Below are 17,791 nucleotides of genomic sequence, written 5' to 3' on the forward strand. Positions count from 1 at the left end.
TGCACGGCGCGGTTACGCCGACGGCGACGCCGACACCGCTGAAGCTGGAAACGGGCGCCTAAGAGCTGCGCTCTAAATTCGTCTGATAGCACAGTAGTTATTGAGGCGAGATGATATTTTTTCTGGGGGGACAGCAGTGAGTCTTCGATGTCTGAGCAGTGATAATAAATTTTGTGAAGGAGGCAGAGTCGGGAGAGTTTCCTTCGGCAGTGCAAAGGGATTCGACCCAGTTTATTTTTTAACGTAGAAACACTGGGGAAACGATCATATGATAGGATGAAACGAGTCACCCGGTTTTGCACTGCTTCTAAGGTATCGACAAGGTATGATTGATGGTGGTTCCAAATGGATGCTGCATACTTTAGTTTAGGTCTAATGTACGTTTCATAAATCACTTGTCGAACGTGTGGAGGGGCCTCTCGTAAGTTTCGTCTTATAAATCCAAGAGTCTTCGATGCTTCTGCAGAAACGGTTTCAATGAGGGTTTTCCAAGGAAGGTTTGTAGTTAATCTGATGCCAAGATATTTATACATGGAAACGAGCTCGATAACTTCGTTGTGTATGGTATACTGATATGCTAACAGGAACTGTTTTCTGGTGAATTGGATTAATTTGCACTTGGATTTATTGCGCGACATCAACCATTTTCTGCACCAGTGGACAATTTTCTCTAGATCATTCCGAAGTTGGTAGTTGTCTGTTACTGATGAAATATTGTTATATATGACACAATCATTGCAAAAAGCCAAATTTTTGAGGAGATGGTACACGGAAGATCGTTAATGAAGATTAAAAAAAGTAGGGGGGCCAAGAACGGTACTTTATGGAACCTCTGACGTAACGCTTGTTAGTCTTGACTCGTGATCGTTAGTGACTGTGTATTGAACGTGAGATGCGAGAAAATTATTTATTTAGGAAAGTGCTCAGCCTCGAATTGCAGTGATGATAGCTTAGAGAGACAACGTTGGTGAGGAACACGAGCGAACGCTTTTGAGAAGTCCAGAAAAATGGCGTCGGTTTGTACATGACTTTTAAGGTTTGTGTGCAATTCGTGACTAAATTCGCGCAGTTGAGTCCCGCTGGAGATACCCCCGCGGAAGTGCTGATGTCTGAAGAGAAAATTGTTTGAGGACAAGTGAGTCATGATATGTGAATATACAAAATGTGCTCTAGAGTTTGGGACGAATGAAGGTTAAAGAGATAGGACGATAGTTAGAGGCTAAAGACCGAATTCCCCGTTTGACGACTGGGACAATCTTACCGATTTTCCAATCAAGGGGTAGGCAGCTTTTGGAGACTGAATGGTTGAAGATGCGTTTAAGAAAGTTGCTGGATATAGCAGCTGTATTTTTAAGAAATTTTGCATTGATGTTGTCGGGGCCTGCTTTCAATGAGTTTAATTATTCCGGTTGCATTAACAGTGACCGGTGACGTAAGATCATGACACTCTTGAGGTAGGGTTCGAATATTTAATGGGTGTTCATTTGTAAATATTGAAGAAAAGTAGTCATTTAACACTTCGGGGCAGTCAGTCTCTTGATGGTTCTTCGTTGAGGTCGGTGAGATTAATGGTACTGGAACTGCTTTTTGGTGACATAAGCTTCCAAAATTTTGTCGGATTATTGCGCAAGATTGTCAGTAAATCTTGAGAAAATTTTTTGTTTTCGATGCTCTAAGACTTTTTGTGTGGTTTCTGAGAGCAACGTAGTAAAACTCCCAAGCACATGATTGGTTAGTTTGCTTTGCTTTCGTCATGCGTAGTTTTTTCTTGTTACGTAATGACCTTAATGTTTTATTATACTATGGGTTAGATGAGTCGGTGCAAATTTGTATAGCGGGCACATACTTTGGTACTAATTTAAGAACTTTATTTTTGAAAAGATTCCACTTTTCTTCGATAGTTCTTAGCGAAAACTCGGATTGGAAGGTGTCATAATAAATTGCTAATTCGTTATTTATTGCTTCATAGTTGGCTTTATTGTAGTCGTGAATAGTTTTGAAAATAGGACTCTTCACAAATAACAGGTAATGAAAGAATAACGTGCAGTATTTGTGGTCACTTAAACCTTCAGAGAGTTGGATTGACTTAACAAGGTCAGAAGATGTAGTTAATGTATGAGATCGAGAATGTTAGACGAGCATGTGGGCTCGTTTACAACCTGCGACAGGTTAAGCGTGAGGCACACATCAAGAAAATCTGCTGGTGCGCGAGACCCTTCGGAGAATAAACTTTCCCAGTCAATCTTGGGGAAATTGGAATCACCAAATGGTAAAAAATCTGCTTTGGGAAAGCGAGTTTTACCGCCGAATTCAGAAACCTCCCTCAAACTACACTCAAACTGAAGGGCCCCTTCACTTCCTCGAGGAAGGCGCGAGGGCCGGCGCTGGCCAATCGCGAGGACGGATCCGCCGTCGCGATTGGCCAGCGCCGGCCCTCGCACCTTCCTCGAGGAAGTGGAGGGGCCCTTCAGTTTGAGTGTAGTTTGAGTGAGGTTTCTGAATTCGGCGGTTAATCTCAATCAAAATGGAGGACAGCTTGGCAGAAAACAGGTCATCACGGTCAGGTGGTCTGTAGCAAGCAGCAAGAATAATCTTGTTTTGAAGGGGTAGAGGCACATACTGCGGAAATTTTAATGCTACTATCTTTGATTTTGACATCAAAGCTGGGAATGTTTTTTTTTGTTTTTTTTTAGCGATAAGCACACCAGCTCCTCTTTTCGCATTTCTATCACGACGAAAAATATTTCATTGAGCATGACAGGTAAAAATCTCGCTATCGTCAATACCAGAATTAAGCCATGTTTCAGTTAAAATAACGATATCTGATGAGCTGTCCTCTATGGTGCTATGAAGTTCGTCGCGTTTCGGGATGACACTTCGCATGTTAGTAAATAGGACTGAATGGATCTTGTTTTTGTCGTGATGTTTGAATCGACAAGAAGTAAAAGACCCGTTTCGTTTTGTTTGCTACGAATTTGGTTCGAGGGAATAAAGCTCATCTACAGATTGAGATTCTACGTTAAAGAAGTAGAGTTTGTTACCAAAAAGCAGTTCGTTGAAGCGTATTCTGAAAGGAACGTTTAGGGCTTTCCCATACTCAAAGAGTCAGCCTCGAGCCAGTCGTACCGAAGCGGAGAAGACCTCTCGAATAGCAAAAACGGTACCTTTCAAGTTAACTCCGCAGGTTAATACGCTTTCCTTGTCCCTGAAACGAGAAAATGTGACAATAATTGGTCTGTTTTAGCCCTCTTGAAATCTACCAAGTCGATGAGACCGTTCAAGATTAGCCGGATGCAAGGAAAATTCCAATTTTTCGGAGCAGAAGGCTACGATTTTTCCTTCTGATTGACTCCAGCTTTCGGACGGGGAATCAGGACAGCCAAAGAACAACAGGTTAGACCGTCGAAGTCTATTTTGCTGGTCATCACATTGTTTACGAACATCAGCCAAATGAATAGACATGTTCTTTGAAGAGGTGGGACTATATACGACTTGTGAGACAATCAACTCTGTCTCGACGGCGGTTAATCTTGCGGAGAGTTGGCCCAGGTTTTGGAGAGGAAAACCGAAGACCCGACAAGGGGAAATAAAAGGGATAAGGCGGTTGTAAAAGTGTAGGGAAATAAGCGTATTAACTGACCGCTGGTACTGGGAGTGGGAGAGGAGCAGCAGCTCCGATTGCTCGGGAGCAGCTTGGAGGCCTGAGCGGGATAGGTACTGTGCGTTATAAGATCGAGACCGATTTCGACGGTGGGTTCTGCCTCATGATGTACAGGGGGAACAGCGCAACCTGTACATCATGAGCAACTAACTCGCTTGAACCTCTGTTTTAACAAGGATTCCTCCTCCCCCGGCAACGCGTGGATACACCAGAGGGTGATGTCGTCCACATAGAAGAGGGAGTGAAAGTGTGGGTTCGTGGAGAGGGTTCGCGAAAGTGGAGCCATACCGATGTTAAAAAGAGCTGGGGAGTACGGCACCTTGGGGGGTGCCGCGGGTGAGGGTGATAGAGGGGAAAGGTTGTCGCCAAGCCGAAATAGCGCCCGTCGAGAAGGGAAAAATGCAAAGATATAAGAGTACAGATGGGAACCACAGTATTTCTCGTGAGCCCGTCTCGTGGAGGGGGCGAGAATTGCATGGGGTAGCAGGGTTTCGAAGGCCTTGCGGACATGAACTATGACGAAGTGCATAAACCTGTCTGCATGTAGGGGATAGGAAGTTTTCTTGCAGTACTGTCAAGACCGGTTATAATGAAGTCGGTTATAACAAGATAGCGGCTACAGCGAAGCAATTACAATTTCCCACTTCCTTTTGAACTTCGTTAAAACTGAAGTCGGTAATAACGAAATAGCGGATATACCGAAGTAATTTCCGATTCCCCTTGACTTCGTTATAACCGGTCTCGACAGTAGAAGAAAGAGGTTTTGGGTGAACATATGAGGGTGGAAACCGATCTGGTTGTGTGGAAGGAAATTAATTTGATCGAGAATATCATTGAGGCAGCGTCCTATATTCCATGGTCTTTCCAACACAAGAGGTAAGGGATTGCAATGGTAGCTGATTTGCCAGGCTCCGGAAAAAGGGAGATAACGGAGGAAGTTCATTCAGTTGGGAGGGTACCAGCTTCTTAGTAAGAATTAATTTGAGCAAGAGGGGATTCTTTGTGTCTAAAAGATTTTTGAGCATATCGTCTATAGTGTTGGTGATCTGATCCGCGCCTGGGCTTGTCCCGGCTTTACTCTGGGCCAGAACGAGCTCCAGATCGGGGAGTGTGAAGAGTGTATCTAGATATGAATTGGGGAAACCTGAGTACTCGGGGTAGATAGAGGGAAAGAAGCGGAGGAGGTGTGTACAGTTCGGTGACGTGTTGTAATAGAGAGCCAGGACCACGGAGGAACTTATGTTTTTGAAGAGCGTTTAAGTTGTGAGCCAAGAAGTGGACAAAGTAGATACCAGTGCGATTTGGTGTGCAAGGTGCTGTGAATTGAGTCGCAGATGCGATTCCAGTTCGTAGTGGCCAGTGTGGTTGTCATGGTCCTAGTTAGGAATGAGGGTTGGGTGAGATGAGGAGGGTAGCCTGATTAGTTCCTCGAGATGGGCCATCTGTTTGTCCTGGGAGTCGAGGCGCCTTGGAATTGCTTGTTGGGCATCAACGACTGTGGCGAGTGTGTCGACGCGCTTGACCAGCTCTGCCACAACACTGTTCAGTCGATCAAGTCATTGAGAGAGGGCGAGAGAGGATGGGGCTGGGACGGCAGTTCGCGGCTGGCTCGCCTTTGTCGTGTCGATAGCTGGTTGAAGAGAAGCTGGGACAGTAGAAGCTGATGATGGTGTGGTGGCAGCCTGCAGTCCCGCGGATTGTTGGTGAGCCGGGGTTCATTGATCGCCCTAAGTGACTGTAACGGGCAGTGTGAAGGAGGTTGGGATAGGGCGGCGGACCGGCCGGTCGGGGATTACCTGACGCGTTAGGAGTGGTGGTGATACCGAGGAGCGGGCCACTTGTCGTCGGTGTCGGAGGCGCTGGCGGATAGCTGCTCCAGCAGAGGCGTCATCGCGCTGTTTTCGGATGAGGCAAATTTCGGCGACTGGGATTAGTGACCCTGGCAGTATAGACACCAGGGTGTGCAGAAATGAGGTCCGTCTGGGTGAGCAAGGGTGGAGGAACATGTAGGGCAGAGTCGCTGGTGGCCCGGACAGGCCAACGTACGGTGCCCGTACTCACGACAGCTGGTGCAACGATAGTTCGAGGTTTGTGGAGACAACAGCGAAATCGGAGGCGGCCGTAGTACATTGTGTAAGGGACATGGATTCCGATGAAGGTGATGAGGGCTGAATCTGTTTTTCACATTCGCCTTGCGTGAAGGATGCCAGCCGGATAAGACTCTAGTCTAGATCTTTGGTGATCTCGTCGGGGGTGGCTTCCGGGAGTCTATTCCATGTATAACTCTCCGGCAGGAGTTAATTGGCCCAGCTAGGTAAAAGTTAATGGGGAGAGTAATGTTTTGTAAGGTGATGCTGGTGATGCGAAGTAGCCAGTAGACGATCGCTTCGTGATGGCTGCGGAGGGCGGCGAGACGGTTATTATGATGGACGTGAAGCGACACGTCGGTACATGGATGAGTAGGGAGTTGGGCGGCTTGCAAGAACGCCGACAGAATGTCAAGAGGCCGCGCAGCTGTGCCAGCGTGAAGGATTGGGAAATGCATTATAACTGCGAGAAGTTCGGGGTTTGGGTGTGCCGGAAGACGAGATTTGTGGAGCTTTCCAGTGGTGATTCAATTCCCACCTAGGTTGTCTCCATTTAGAGGGGGGGGGGGGGGTTCATGTTCTGGCTCGGGATAGACGCAGAGGTATTGGCGAGTTGCAAAACGACGGTGTCGGCTGGGGCCATTTTGGCTCCGCGTTGCTGTGGTGGCACCAGGCCTAGCGGGACCGTCTCCGCATCAAAAGCTTAAACGGCCTGGAATTGGTGAAACCAAGGACGAGCGAGCAAAAAAGGCTACTAGGAGAAAGCTGTGCACTTGCCGAAAATAATGCAATGAGGAACTCAGGTGTATTTTAGCACTTTCCGGAGGATTTGGGTAAAAATCGGAAAGCGCGTCACAAGTGTTGCCTTTTCTGAAAAGATTGCCCGATTCGTCCAGACTACCGCAATAGCAGAACGGCAAAAACACTGCTTTGTTCACGAAAAAGCTCAAAATTCGTTTTTCTTGTACATCCATCGCACCTTACGCAGTCCCAATAAACATAGCGCTACAGTGTACTAGAATACTTGGGTAGTGTTGGGACCGGAGCGGCTCGGCAACGGGAGCTCGTGAGGGCGCGTGTATTGACAGTTCGTGGCGGCGCTGTAGTCGAATTAACCGGAAGAAATCGCGCAGCCCGCCTTTTTTTTTCACTTTGAGCGGAGCACGTGTCGGTACCACGGTTTTATACACTCCGTTTCACCTTATGTTGTACCGCAGCGAAGGCTAGAAGCGCAAGCTTATAGCGTTGGCAGCTGCCCTTGGTGCACAGGAGCTTGTGTCGCCGAGATGTGCCCTAGAGCAAAGAGCTCACGCTTGTAGCCTTTCCTGCGTTACGACACAAGGTGAAACAGAGTATAGAGGGTATTCACTGGACGCCATATTTGAGGGCGACGTTTTAGAGCGCATGCTTAGAACGAGCTCATATTGATAGGCTTATAAGACCGGCAATCTTGATGGTGCGGAATGCACGTGGCGAAAGAACTGCGGAAGCTCGCCGGCAGCACGCGCTCAGCAGTCGCGCACACAGCTATGGCCGCCAGTGAATACTCCCTATTAGCGGCGAGATGTTTCGGTGGCGCCCTCGTTTGGCTACCTTTCGTGACGTAATTGCCTTGTGAAGAACAAGTTCGATGGTGTTTGTAATGAGCATGGTGGAAGTCTGAAATCATAGCGCTCTCAAAGCAACACTGCCAACACCGTCAAAATTGAAGTTCTTACATTCCTCTTATTTCCGTCGATGAGAAAACCTTTGCTGACGTCATAGTCACCATTCAGCCAATCGTAGAAGGTCAACCACAGCTACGATTTTGATCGCGCACGTTGCCAATAGGACACACAAAAAAATCGGTATTTTCGATTTTTTCTTTTTTAATTTTTGCGGTAGGCAAAGGGTTAATGAACGGTTTAATGGGAAATGTTGCAATTGAGGCTTTAAAGGGAACCATTATTAAAGGCACACCCAATTTAGAAAGTTCGTGAACAAACAACGAGCTTTGAGATATTCATCGCTAAAATTTTGCATTTCTTCGCTTAATTAAAAAAAACCGCGCACTGAAAGCGCGAATGAGATTGTGCTGATATTGATGCGTAGAAGAGTGACACAGTTGTTTCTGTCCCCTCGTCACTAACTCGACAGCGTGTCTTCGGTGGACTCGCCGGCGCCACACATCAAGACGACTAAGTCACTGTTCTACGTATTATTTTCATAACGCGGCTTCCGAATCAAGCGAAGAAAGGCAAACCTTTGCGATAAATTCCGCGAACCTTGTTGCCTTTTCGCGAATTTTCGAAATTGTGTTTGCCTTTAATAATGACTCCTTTTAAAACTGCAATTGCACCGTGGCCAATTAAGCCGTTAATAAACAAGTTAACTAACAGATTTTGGTTGATTATTAAACATTGCAAACGGTTATTCACCTATTTATTGTCCAGCGAGCACTACAGATATAACGAAAGACGGCATCCACATATCTGCCACATCCTTTTCTTGTAAAATTTGTAAATTTATGTAAAGAATAAAACAGAAACACCCTGTATGTCTGCGGGAACCAGATACGCCCCCTGTGGAACCATGGGTCTTTCCCTGCGAATACCCAGCTCAGGCGAGACTTACCTAGTTGTCAGAAAGCAGCTGTCGGTTAAATGTATTGTTATGAGCGTGTAGGTTTAAGATGGTTTACCCTCAAAAGGATAATGCGCTGCATATTGTAACCATGTATGCGCTGCACATTGCAACCATTATTTCAATGCCGTGCTGTAAAATATTACAACTTTTTCCTTGCCTGATCTACGTGTGCTCATGTTTTCTGCTCAAAATGATGTGAAATAGTTGCTTGTTTTCTTTGAACCTTATAAAGCATTACTTGTTCAGCCCACGTTGTCTCAGTTTTTGGACTTAAGTTCAGTGTTAAAACGCGTGATAAAAATTGTCACGGCTTATAAGCCGCTTCTTACAAGTGAACGTCGGGTGGCCCTCGGAAGGTCGTGGCAGCCATGAAGAAATGAAAGATTTTCACCCCTTTGCTACCGTCGCTTGGGTGGTTCGTCACATAAATGAACACAAGAGTGAATGACAAGTGAAGCGAGCTGACTAAGATTACAGTGTTCTACTAAGGTCAAGAAAAAGAGGACGGGCAGAAAAAAAGACAGAGAAGTTAACCTGGTATTAAAAACATACTATTGGTATATTTGCCTGGTCACTTTCGAGCACTCCAACCATCCGAGTCGTAGCTACCAGATCCCGGAGCGCCTCCGCATCGGAGCGAGAGAATCGGCGCGCCCACCGAACGCTCTTCAACTTTTCAGAGCGGCAAGCCGAGCGGATAGAGGGTCGCGTGCGCCACTACAGGACGGCGCGAGCCGCCCTCTAGCGGAGCTTTTGCTCTTTGGATTCAAAGGGTTGAGCAGTATTCAGTGATCCATCCATCCGTAAATCCTTGAAAAATGGCAATTGCAACGCGGACGCTGATAAGGTCATCGCAAGTCAGCCGTGCCAAGCGGAAGTTCCTGCGAAACTATCAAAAAGAGACAACTTGACTGAGACAGCTTGAAAACTCTCGTACTTTTGTACTTACCGCTTTGTCCGAGTAGGTTCGCACTATAAAAACATAGGCCTTGACCTTGGGCACCGTACAAGGCAACCTTGGTACAAGGCAACGTTGGTACAAGACAACGTTAGGTACAAGGTGCGTCAAAGAACTCGGCAAGCTTCGCTTCGCAAACACGGTCCTCGTCGTCGTAGTCCGAGCTGCTGGTGTTGTCGCTCTCTGTTAGCTTCGCCAGCAGCACTGGCGGTGCCACCACTAACATTAAACGTATTCGTTTCAACGACATTTCACCTCAATTCGGGGAGCACAACACAACGGTGACGGCGTCGAGACTGACGGCTGTTTTTCGCAGCCCTCTTTTTGCGGAGTAGCTGCGTTCTCGCCGTCCGCTTCCGACACAAAAGCAAAATGGCGGAATGGCTGGAGTCACGTGACCGGTCGGCAGCCAGATCTCTCGCGCGCTCCCACTTCCAAGTCAGAGCGCTTCATACTGCTCCGATTCGAAGGCCGGCGAGAGTCGGAGCTTCGAGAGCGCTCCGAAAGAACCCGGCGAATTTGATTGGAGCGCCTGGCATCGACCAGCCGAACGCACACCAGATTTTCAGTGCGCTCCAAGAGGCCGAAAAACGACCAGCCGAATATACAATAAAACAATCTCGGACTTCAGTATGTGCCGTTTCGTTCCATTATAAAATATGATAGAAAAAAAAAAAAAACTGCTTCCGAGTTTTAGATATCCCTTTCAGATATCTAATGTTCGGCCCTTGCGACCAAGGAAAATGGGCAATTCATTTAAAATGCTCACCATCCGACAAACCGAAAGTCGCAGCTAATTCTACGCTGAAACAATTTGCAATCCGCTTCTTTAAAGTCGCAATTGTTTTTATGTAAAGGAAGGGTATGGTAGCTTGTAACCTCCAATACATTGAAGCATCATGTTGCTAACAATCGTGCCGCAGCGTAATTGATGCCGCGGTACGACCGCTGGCAGGTCGTAGCTGTATCAGAAATCCTATGTGCACTCCACCAAAGCGGCCACCAAAGATTCATATTTTCGCGCGTGCGGCCGCACATGCGCACACCTTCTAGATAACGCGCCGGTGTCGACACCTGTCGCGATCAATACCACGCGCTTCAGGCGAGCCCCTCCGGTCTCAACATTACCCAATTATTCTAGTACAGTGTAGTAGCACTGATTGAGTGATTGAAACGTTTATAATGTGAACTAGGGTGCCTCAATGTCCCTCTGTTTAGGGTGATGCCACCCTTTGTAGTACCAGATGCCGACAGCACGCGCTCACTGGCAAAATACAAAGAAATCGACGAAAACAAAATGTCGCCATGGCACAGTCAGCGCTACAAGCGCGTGCAGGGACACTCTCTGTCACGCGCTTCTGAACAAAAAATAAAAATAAACATGTGTGACAAAATGGCGAGATGCCACCACCCTAAGCAAAGCGCACATGAAGGCACCCTAATGTGAACCATACTCTGTGTAGTAGCGCTGCTAGATAGATAGAAAAATCGTTTTTATTAGAAAGAAAGTCACGTGGCTGAAGCCGATAGCCTTCCAGGAAAGGGAAATTAAGGGGTAACTAGGTCAGAGGAACTTTCTGATTCCTGTCGTCGCAATGAAGTCTAGTAGGCTCTTGACTAGACCTCTATTGCGATCGCTCTCTTCAAAGTTAAAGACTGGTTGGCACCAGTCCCTAAAGTCCTTGATTTTGTTTTGCTTGATGTGCCTTGCTCTTGCCCTCTCCCATGTTGGGCAGTCCCAAATGAGGTTTTCTAGTCCTGCTGGTCCAGTAAACCCACAGGATGTGCATTCACTAGATTTAATAATGCCTTTCCTGTGGAGAGTTTCAGGCGTGTTTGCAGCTTCCGAGATGATTCTTCTCAGACATACTCTTTGCCATCTGCTGAGTCTCATATTTGGAAGGGCGGGGGCCCACAAGGCCGCCACCAAACGCCTAACCGTTCCCGGGGACGCTCCGGCACCTGATGCACATTTACTCACCCTTTAGAACCGCCGCATACGCCTGTTGGCTCGCTACCGCCGATCTGGTAGACCACGTCGGCTCCTCAGGGTTTTGCGCCAGGTGCAAGACACCATCTCGAGATACACATCGGAACTGGCTTCTGACCGCTGGACCTCCATGTGCAGCTCCGTTTCCGGTAATACCAATCTCTCCAAAGTATGGAGGCTTCTGCGCTTTCTCCTTGGAGACCGCAAACCTAGACAACCTGCCGCTGCCGTTGCCCTCCGCAAAGGTGTTTCTTTCGAGGAGCTAGCGGAAAGAGCGTCTGATGTCTTTTTTCCACAACCATGTCGGCATGACCCTGGGTGCTACACTCGTATTCACCCTGTTCCCGAGCCCATCGGCTTGGATTCCCCGTTCACCCTCCACGAACTTGAGGCCGCCCTGGATAGGGCAAACACACACAGTGCACCAGGTCCTGACAACATCACCGTCGGGCAACTTCGCAACCTTCCCACCGCCCTAAAAGAGACCGTACTGACGGAGATCAACCTGGTGTGGGATTCTGGGTGCGTCCCTTCCGAGTGGCGTCACTCGACGGTATGTCCTATTCCGAAGCCCGGCAAACCACCTACGTCTCTCACAAAGCTACGCCCAGTATCCCTCACATCATGTCTCTGCAAAACAGTTGAGAGCATGCTGAACGCCCGTCTGCAGTGGTGGCTTGAGTCCAACCAGCTGCTCAGCCCATCGCAATACTGGTTCCGCCCTGGACTCTCCACTCAGGACGTCATGAGCCGCCTCCAGCACGATACGCTATCTACATCATCACCGCATCTTCGTATTGTGGCAGGGGTCGACGTGCGCAAGGCGTTTGACAGCGTCCCGCACTCCTCCGTCCTCTCAATGGCACAACAGCTAGGCATCACCGGTCGGGCATACAACTTCATCGCGGCGTTCCTCGAAGATCGCACTTTCACTGTTCACGTCGGCTCATCCCACGGAATCACTCATACAAACCGAGTGGGCGTTCCACAAGGGTCCGTTCTTTCTCCGTTACTTTTCAATATCGTCCTTGCTGGCCTTCCTTCCCGCCTTAGTGAGGTGCCTGACCTCGAACATGCAATCTACGCCGACGATATTACGTTGTGGACCCACTCTGGCTCACCCGGTTACCAACAGGATGCCATTCAAGCTGGGCTCGACATCATTCACGACTACATCCAGTCTGTTGGCCTCGCTCCCGCTCCCGACAAGACGGAGTTCGTCGTTATTCATGGCGGTCGTCGCACACCAGCAAAAGCAGAAAAACAGTGCATTCAGCTCACGCTCGCAGGTACTCCCATCTCACGCCGCACGAGCATCCGGATTCTTGGTTTTCACCTCGACCAAGACAGCCGGGCGGCGACTTGGTTTCAGCGTACCATCAGCACCTCGAAACAGCTGAACCACCTGTTATGCAGGGTAGCCCACCGCTCCCGCGGGGTGCACGAACATGATCTCCGTATCTTTGCTAGGGCCTTCGTGGTGTCCCGCATTATGTACGGCTATCCGTACTACCACCTTACCCGCACCCAAAAACTGAGGCTCGAAATAATTAATCGGGAACTGCAACGAATTGTCACCGGCCTTCCGAGATACACACGAATCGATGCGCTCACCAGCTGCAGCCAGATGAACAGCCTTGACGACCTGGCCTCCACCCAGATCGCAACTCAAGAAACTCGACTCCGAGCCACTGTAGCGGGGCGCTTCACACTGCGTAAGCTAGGTTACAACATCGACCACCTCCTACCTTTACCCACCCCACCCCCGCCATGGGAGCTCTGCCCTCTCACAGCACCCCGTCCCCTCCCTCGGAACATGGGTGAAAAAGCGCAAGCCCGCCGCAGCGACTTTGTTCGCCGACATCTCCACTCTCTCCTTGTTCGCTCTTCATCGGCTCTAGTTTTCTACGCGGACGCGGCTGTGGACAATAACTCCACTCCAATCTTCAGCACGGCATGGTGCGATGTCGACGGTCATCGACGCGGTACACAAGTTTTCATGACCCCCTGCTCCTCTAGTCACGCTGAACTTTGTGCTATACTGCACTGCTTAACCTCCGTTAACACTTTAACCCTGGTACCCTCCTCCAGAATCGTAATATATACAGATTCTCAAGAAGCCATCCGTGCTCTCCGCCACTCATCTCCATCATCTGTCATCGCTATTCAGATTCATCGCGCAGCAATTTCTATCCGGACAGCCGGCCACCATCCCCTCATCGACTGGGTGCCCGCCCACAGCGGCATTCCCGGCAATGAAAGGGCTCACCGACTTGCGCGCGCTAAACTTCTCTCCGCGCGAGCCGGGGCCCCTACTTTTCCTACGCCACCGGAGCTCACACCTGGCTCCTTTCACGATTCACACGAAGCCCGGCAGGAGCACGCCAGCCGATGGCGTCATTACCTTACTCAGGCTAACCCCCTTTACTTCCCCTCTCTTTCCCACCTTCCTCTCACTCGCCACGAGACCTCCCTTCTACAGCAAGCCAGGTCAGGAGCGCTCCTCGCTCCCTCCCTGCTTGCAAAGATGTATCCCCAGATCCACATCAACCCTCAGTGTACCCACTGCCACATTCCTGCTAGTCTCCCCCATCTTTTGTGGGACTGCCCGCTCCACTCAAGAGCCCGCGTTCGCGCGCTCTCAACCCTCTCACCTCCCCCCTCCACTCTTACTGAGTGGCTCAACCCCCCATCCGCTCCTGACCCTGGTCGTGTCCTGGCGGCATTCCAGGCGATCCTCCGATATTTAGAGGACCCGCAGGCGCCCCCACTCGGCTCCAGGCTGCTCGAGCAATACGAGCCAATCATCGCCGCCGCCCGACGTCTCTCTGCCCCTGGTAACACCAGGGCCACATAAGACGACGAGATAAAAGACCATACAGCAGAGCGCATAGGGCGCTCATTCATTTGGTCTGTAAATAAAGACGTTTGAAAGAAGAAAGGAAGGGCGGGGGGTATTGGCCTTAGAGCTTCCAGCCTTTTTTCCCTTTTTTCCTTATTTACTTGTTTTGCGATGTCTGGTGGGTAATCGTAGGGGTCCGTGGAATCGATGGAGTCTACCGCGGGAAGTTGACTAAGGGTGCTATAATGGTGTATGAGCGCCGCCTTCGCTTCCAGCCCCGCCCTGTCGTGGCCCTGGATCCCCGCATGCCCTGGGACCCACTCAAGCGTAAAGCTCGTGCCAGCTTTCTTGGCTTCATCGATGTATTTACTTGTTTCTTGCACCGTTTTCAGTGGTGTGGCTGGGCTCCTGTACTCCTGGATGGCTTCCCTCGAGTCCGAGAAAATGTAATATTTTCTTCCGGTGTTGCCTTGATGGTCCTTAATTGTCTTGGCTATCGCTTCTATCTCTGCGTCTCTGACGGTTGTCTTTTCAGGCAGAATTGCTCTGCCTGTTTTCTCCGTGGTGATGTTATACCAGGCACAGGCTGCACGGTTCTCCCTTGTAACAGTTGCGTCAGTGTATATCACTTCCTTGTTGTGGTCCTTAAGCGCTTGAATTCTATTTTGGTGCCTCGTGCTTGCTGTTTCCCTCCCTGCGTTGGGCGGCGGTTTTCCTTCTTGTGGCAGAGAGGTTTCCCACGGTGGTAGGGGTTCCTCGGGCTCCTCCATCTGCAGGTTGATTTTTCTAAGCTTGGTTAGGATGACCCTCCCTGCTTTTGTTCCGTGAAGCCTTATTATTTGCGAAACAGCGCCTTCCTTGGCAATGTCCTCGATGTCGTTGAGGAGCGCCCATTTCCTGACCTCTTCTAACCTTGCGTGGTTCGGGAGGCCCGTTACGACTCTTTGGGCTTTCCTCATCAGGCATTTGATTTTCTCCTGTTGTGTCTTAGTGAGTGTGGCGTAGTTGTACCCGTAGATTGCCTTAGACACTAAGAAGGCATGTATTAACGTTCTTAGTGTATTTTCGTTGGCACCCCATGATTTTGTAGCCGTTCTTCTGATGATTCCAAGGATATGTGTCCAGCTTTTTCGTAGACCTTCTAGCCACTCCTTCGCTTTTCCGTCTTGGCTGATGTTCATGCCGAGGATTTTTGTCGAGCTGGTTGGTTCTAGCTGTCTTCCTGCGGAGGTGAACTTGCGTTTGCTTGCTGTTGCCTTCCTTCCTTCTGGTGTCGCGATGATGACCAAGGCTGTCTTCTCTGGAGCAACTTGTAGCCCGACTTCTTCTGCGAAGTCGTCTATTGCTCTCAGTGCCTCTTTAATCGCCTTGATTTGTTTTCCAGTCTGCCCTCCCTTGGTCCATATTGTTACATCGTCTGCGTAAATTGTGAATGATAAGTTTGGGATCTTTTCTAGTTTTTTTGCCAGTGCAGTCATCGTTATGTTGAATAGGGTCGGAGAGAGTATTGCTCCTTGGGGGACTCCTATCCTATTGTATTGAATCAGTCCCTCTGTTTCCCCTACCTTAACTTTATATGTGCGTTCTTCGAGGAAATCTTGAATGAAGCGGAGCATGTTGCCTTCGATTCCATTTTCTTTCGCGCTGGCTATGACAGATTTGTGTGGGATTGAGTCGAACGCTTTCCTGATGTCGACGGCCACTAAGAATTTTGGTACTTTGGTAACCTTTCTGCTTGTCAGGTCGTAGTGAAGCATTGCTAGGCTATCTTGTGTGCACAACCCTTTTCTGAACCCTGTCTGCATCGGGTGTAGGCTGTTTCTGCTTTCTAGTGTCCAGTTTATTCTTTCCAGAACCATTCTTTCCATAGTCTTACATATGTTCGAAGTTAGCGAGATTGGTCTAAGATTCGCCATCTTATCTTTGGGCTTGTTTGGTTTTGGAATTGGGATGACCGTTGAATGCTTCCAACCCTGTGGTAGAGTGTGTTCTTCCCATATCCTGTTGTAGTGGTCAAGGAGAGCATGTTTTCCCTCATCCGGTAGGTTCTTCAACATGGCAGGCGTAACGCCATCCTCCCCGGGTGCAGTGCCCTTTTTCGCCCTACTGATGGCGTAGTTTAGCTCTTCTATACTGAACTTGACGTCTTGTTCTTTTCTTTCTTCCGTGTGTTCTATTAGAAGAGGTGTCCAGTCGTCGGGTTGAGGGAAGAAGGTCTCTCCGAGCTTTTGCGCCAGCTCTTCTTCCGACATGTTTAGTTTCAGTGCGAGGTTGCGACCCGTGTTCTTTTCCTTTTTCTTCCCCAGCATGGCTCTATATGTGTTCCAGAGCTTCTTGACGCGGGTGCGGTCGTTAAACCCTTCGCAGTGCTGTATCCATGTCTGCTTTCTCAGTTTTCTTGTGTAAGCCGTCACCTCTTGTGTGGCTCTGTTAAGGACTATTCTCCTGCTGGTGTCTGTCTTCTTCCTTCTGTACTTCAGCAGTGCCTTGTGTCTCGCTTCTTGGAGATTTGTCAAATGGTGGTCCGGGTTAGGGGCGTCTGCGTCCACCTTTGTTGTCGTGGTGGCTTCTTGTGCGGCTTTCTTTATGTGTTTCTCTATATCTGTTGGGCCTTCTACTTGAATCTTCTTCTTCAAGATCTCTCTGAACTTGTCCCAATTGGTGACCCGGGCCGTTCGTTTCTCTCTGGTCTTTCTGTCAAGAGTGATGATTATCGGAACATGGTCGCTACCCCATGTATCGTCGTGGGCCTCCCAGTCGACTTCGGGTACTCCCCTCGATCATGAGCTGTCCGGGGTTGTGTCCTTCTGGTTCTTGTTCCCTAATCGTGTGTTTCCTCCTGGCTTGTTGAGGCATTCGAAGGAGTTCTCGTGCATTTGGTGAAGCAGGTTCATCCCTTTTCTGTTGTCTTGGTTTCCCCATACGCTGTGTTCTGCATTGAAGTCTCCCCCAACAATGCTCTTATGCTGGGTTATGTTCTGTATCCGTTTAATCCATCTGTAGTGTTCATCTCCTTTCCCCGGCTTCTGGTAAAAGGAGAAGAAAGAGTAGGTTTTTTTACCGATTGTGGTTGTGGCTCCTACCAATTCTTCGTCCTCATTGCAAGTAAAATCCGTGTTAATTTGGCTTTGAGGGTGTGTCTCCTTGATTAGTAGTACGGCGACCCCCTCTTTTTCCTGCTTGCTCGTGTTGGTGGTTACCGTCCTGTTCAGATATGTGTTGTAGCCCCCGACCTTCAGGTTAGCATGCCTCGTTTCTTGCAGGAGAAGAATGTCGGGGCTCTTGTCTCCCCATGTTTCTATTCTGGTTTTGAGTTCGTTAATTTTACCTTTAATTTCTCTGCAGTTCCATTGTAGTATCCAATACATTCTTTTTGGGGCTATGTCTCTTAGCTCAGGTTCCATATTCGTCTGAGAGAAGCTTGGTGAGTTGCCGCAATAATGCTATGAGAGGGTCTTTGATTTCCCCAACAGGTTTCTTTCTTGCTGCAGCTGCGTATGTTTTCTTTTCAGCACTGTTCGCTGGTTTTGCCGTTTCCGTGGGAGTTGCGCTTTTTCCTTTCTGTTCAGTGTTTTGCATGTAGGTGGGTTTGCCGTCCTTCGCGGGACTTTCATCGGGCAATCCCTGC

The 17,791-nt window shown here is 48.9% G+C and overlaps 1 protein-coding gene across 1 annotated transcript in view; it reads right to left on the reverse strand.

Annotated features, from left to right (window-relative positions):
- LOC120840842 (putative uncharacterized protein MYH16) overlaps positions 1–17,531 on the reverse strand; it is a 29,352-nt gene extending 11,821 nt beyond the window's left edge. Inside the window, exons 1-3 of the mRNA XM_040211594.1 lie at positions 17,008–17,531; positions 16,271–16,857; positions 14,325–15,193 (exon numbers count right to left, since the gene is read on the reverse strand). Coding sequence (XP_040067528.1) covers positions 14,325–15,193; positions 16,271–16,857; positions 17,008–17,531 — 1,980 coding nt within the window. The remainder of the gene's footprint in view (positions 1–14,324; positions 15,194–16,270; positions 16,858–17,007) is intronic.
- Positions 17,532–17,791: the final 260 nt, after the last annotated feature.

This window comes from Ixodes scapularis, unplaced genomic scaffold (genome assembly GCF_016920785.2).
Source record: "Ixodes scapularis isolate PalLabHiFi unplaced genomic scaffold, ASM1692078v2 PGA_scaffold1__304_contigs__length_218370807, whole genome shotgun sequence".
NCBI classification, from domain to species: domain Eukaryota; kingdom Metazoa; phylum Arthropoda; class Arachnida; order Ixodida; family Ixodidae; genus Ixodes; species Ixodes scapularis.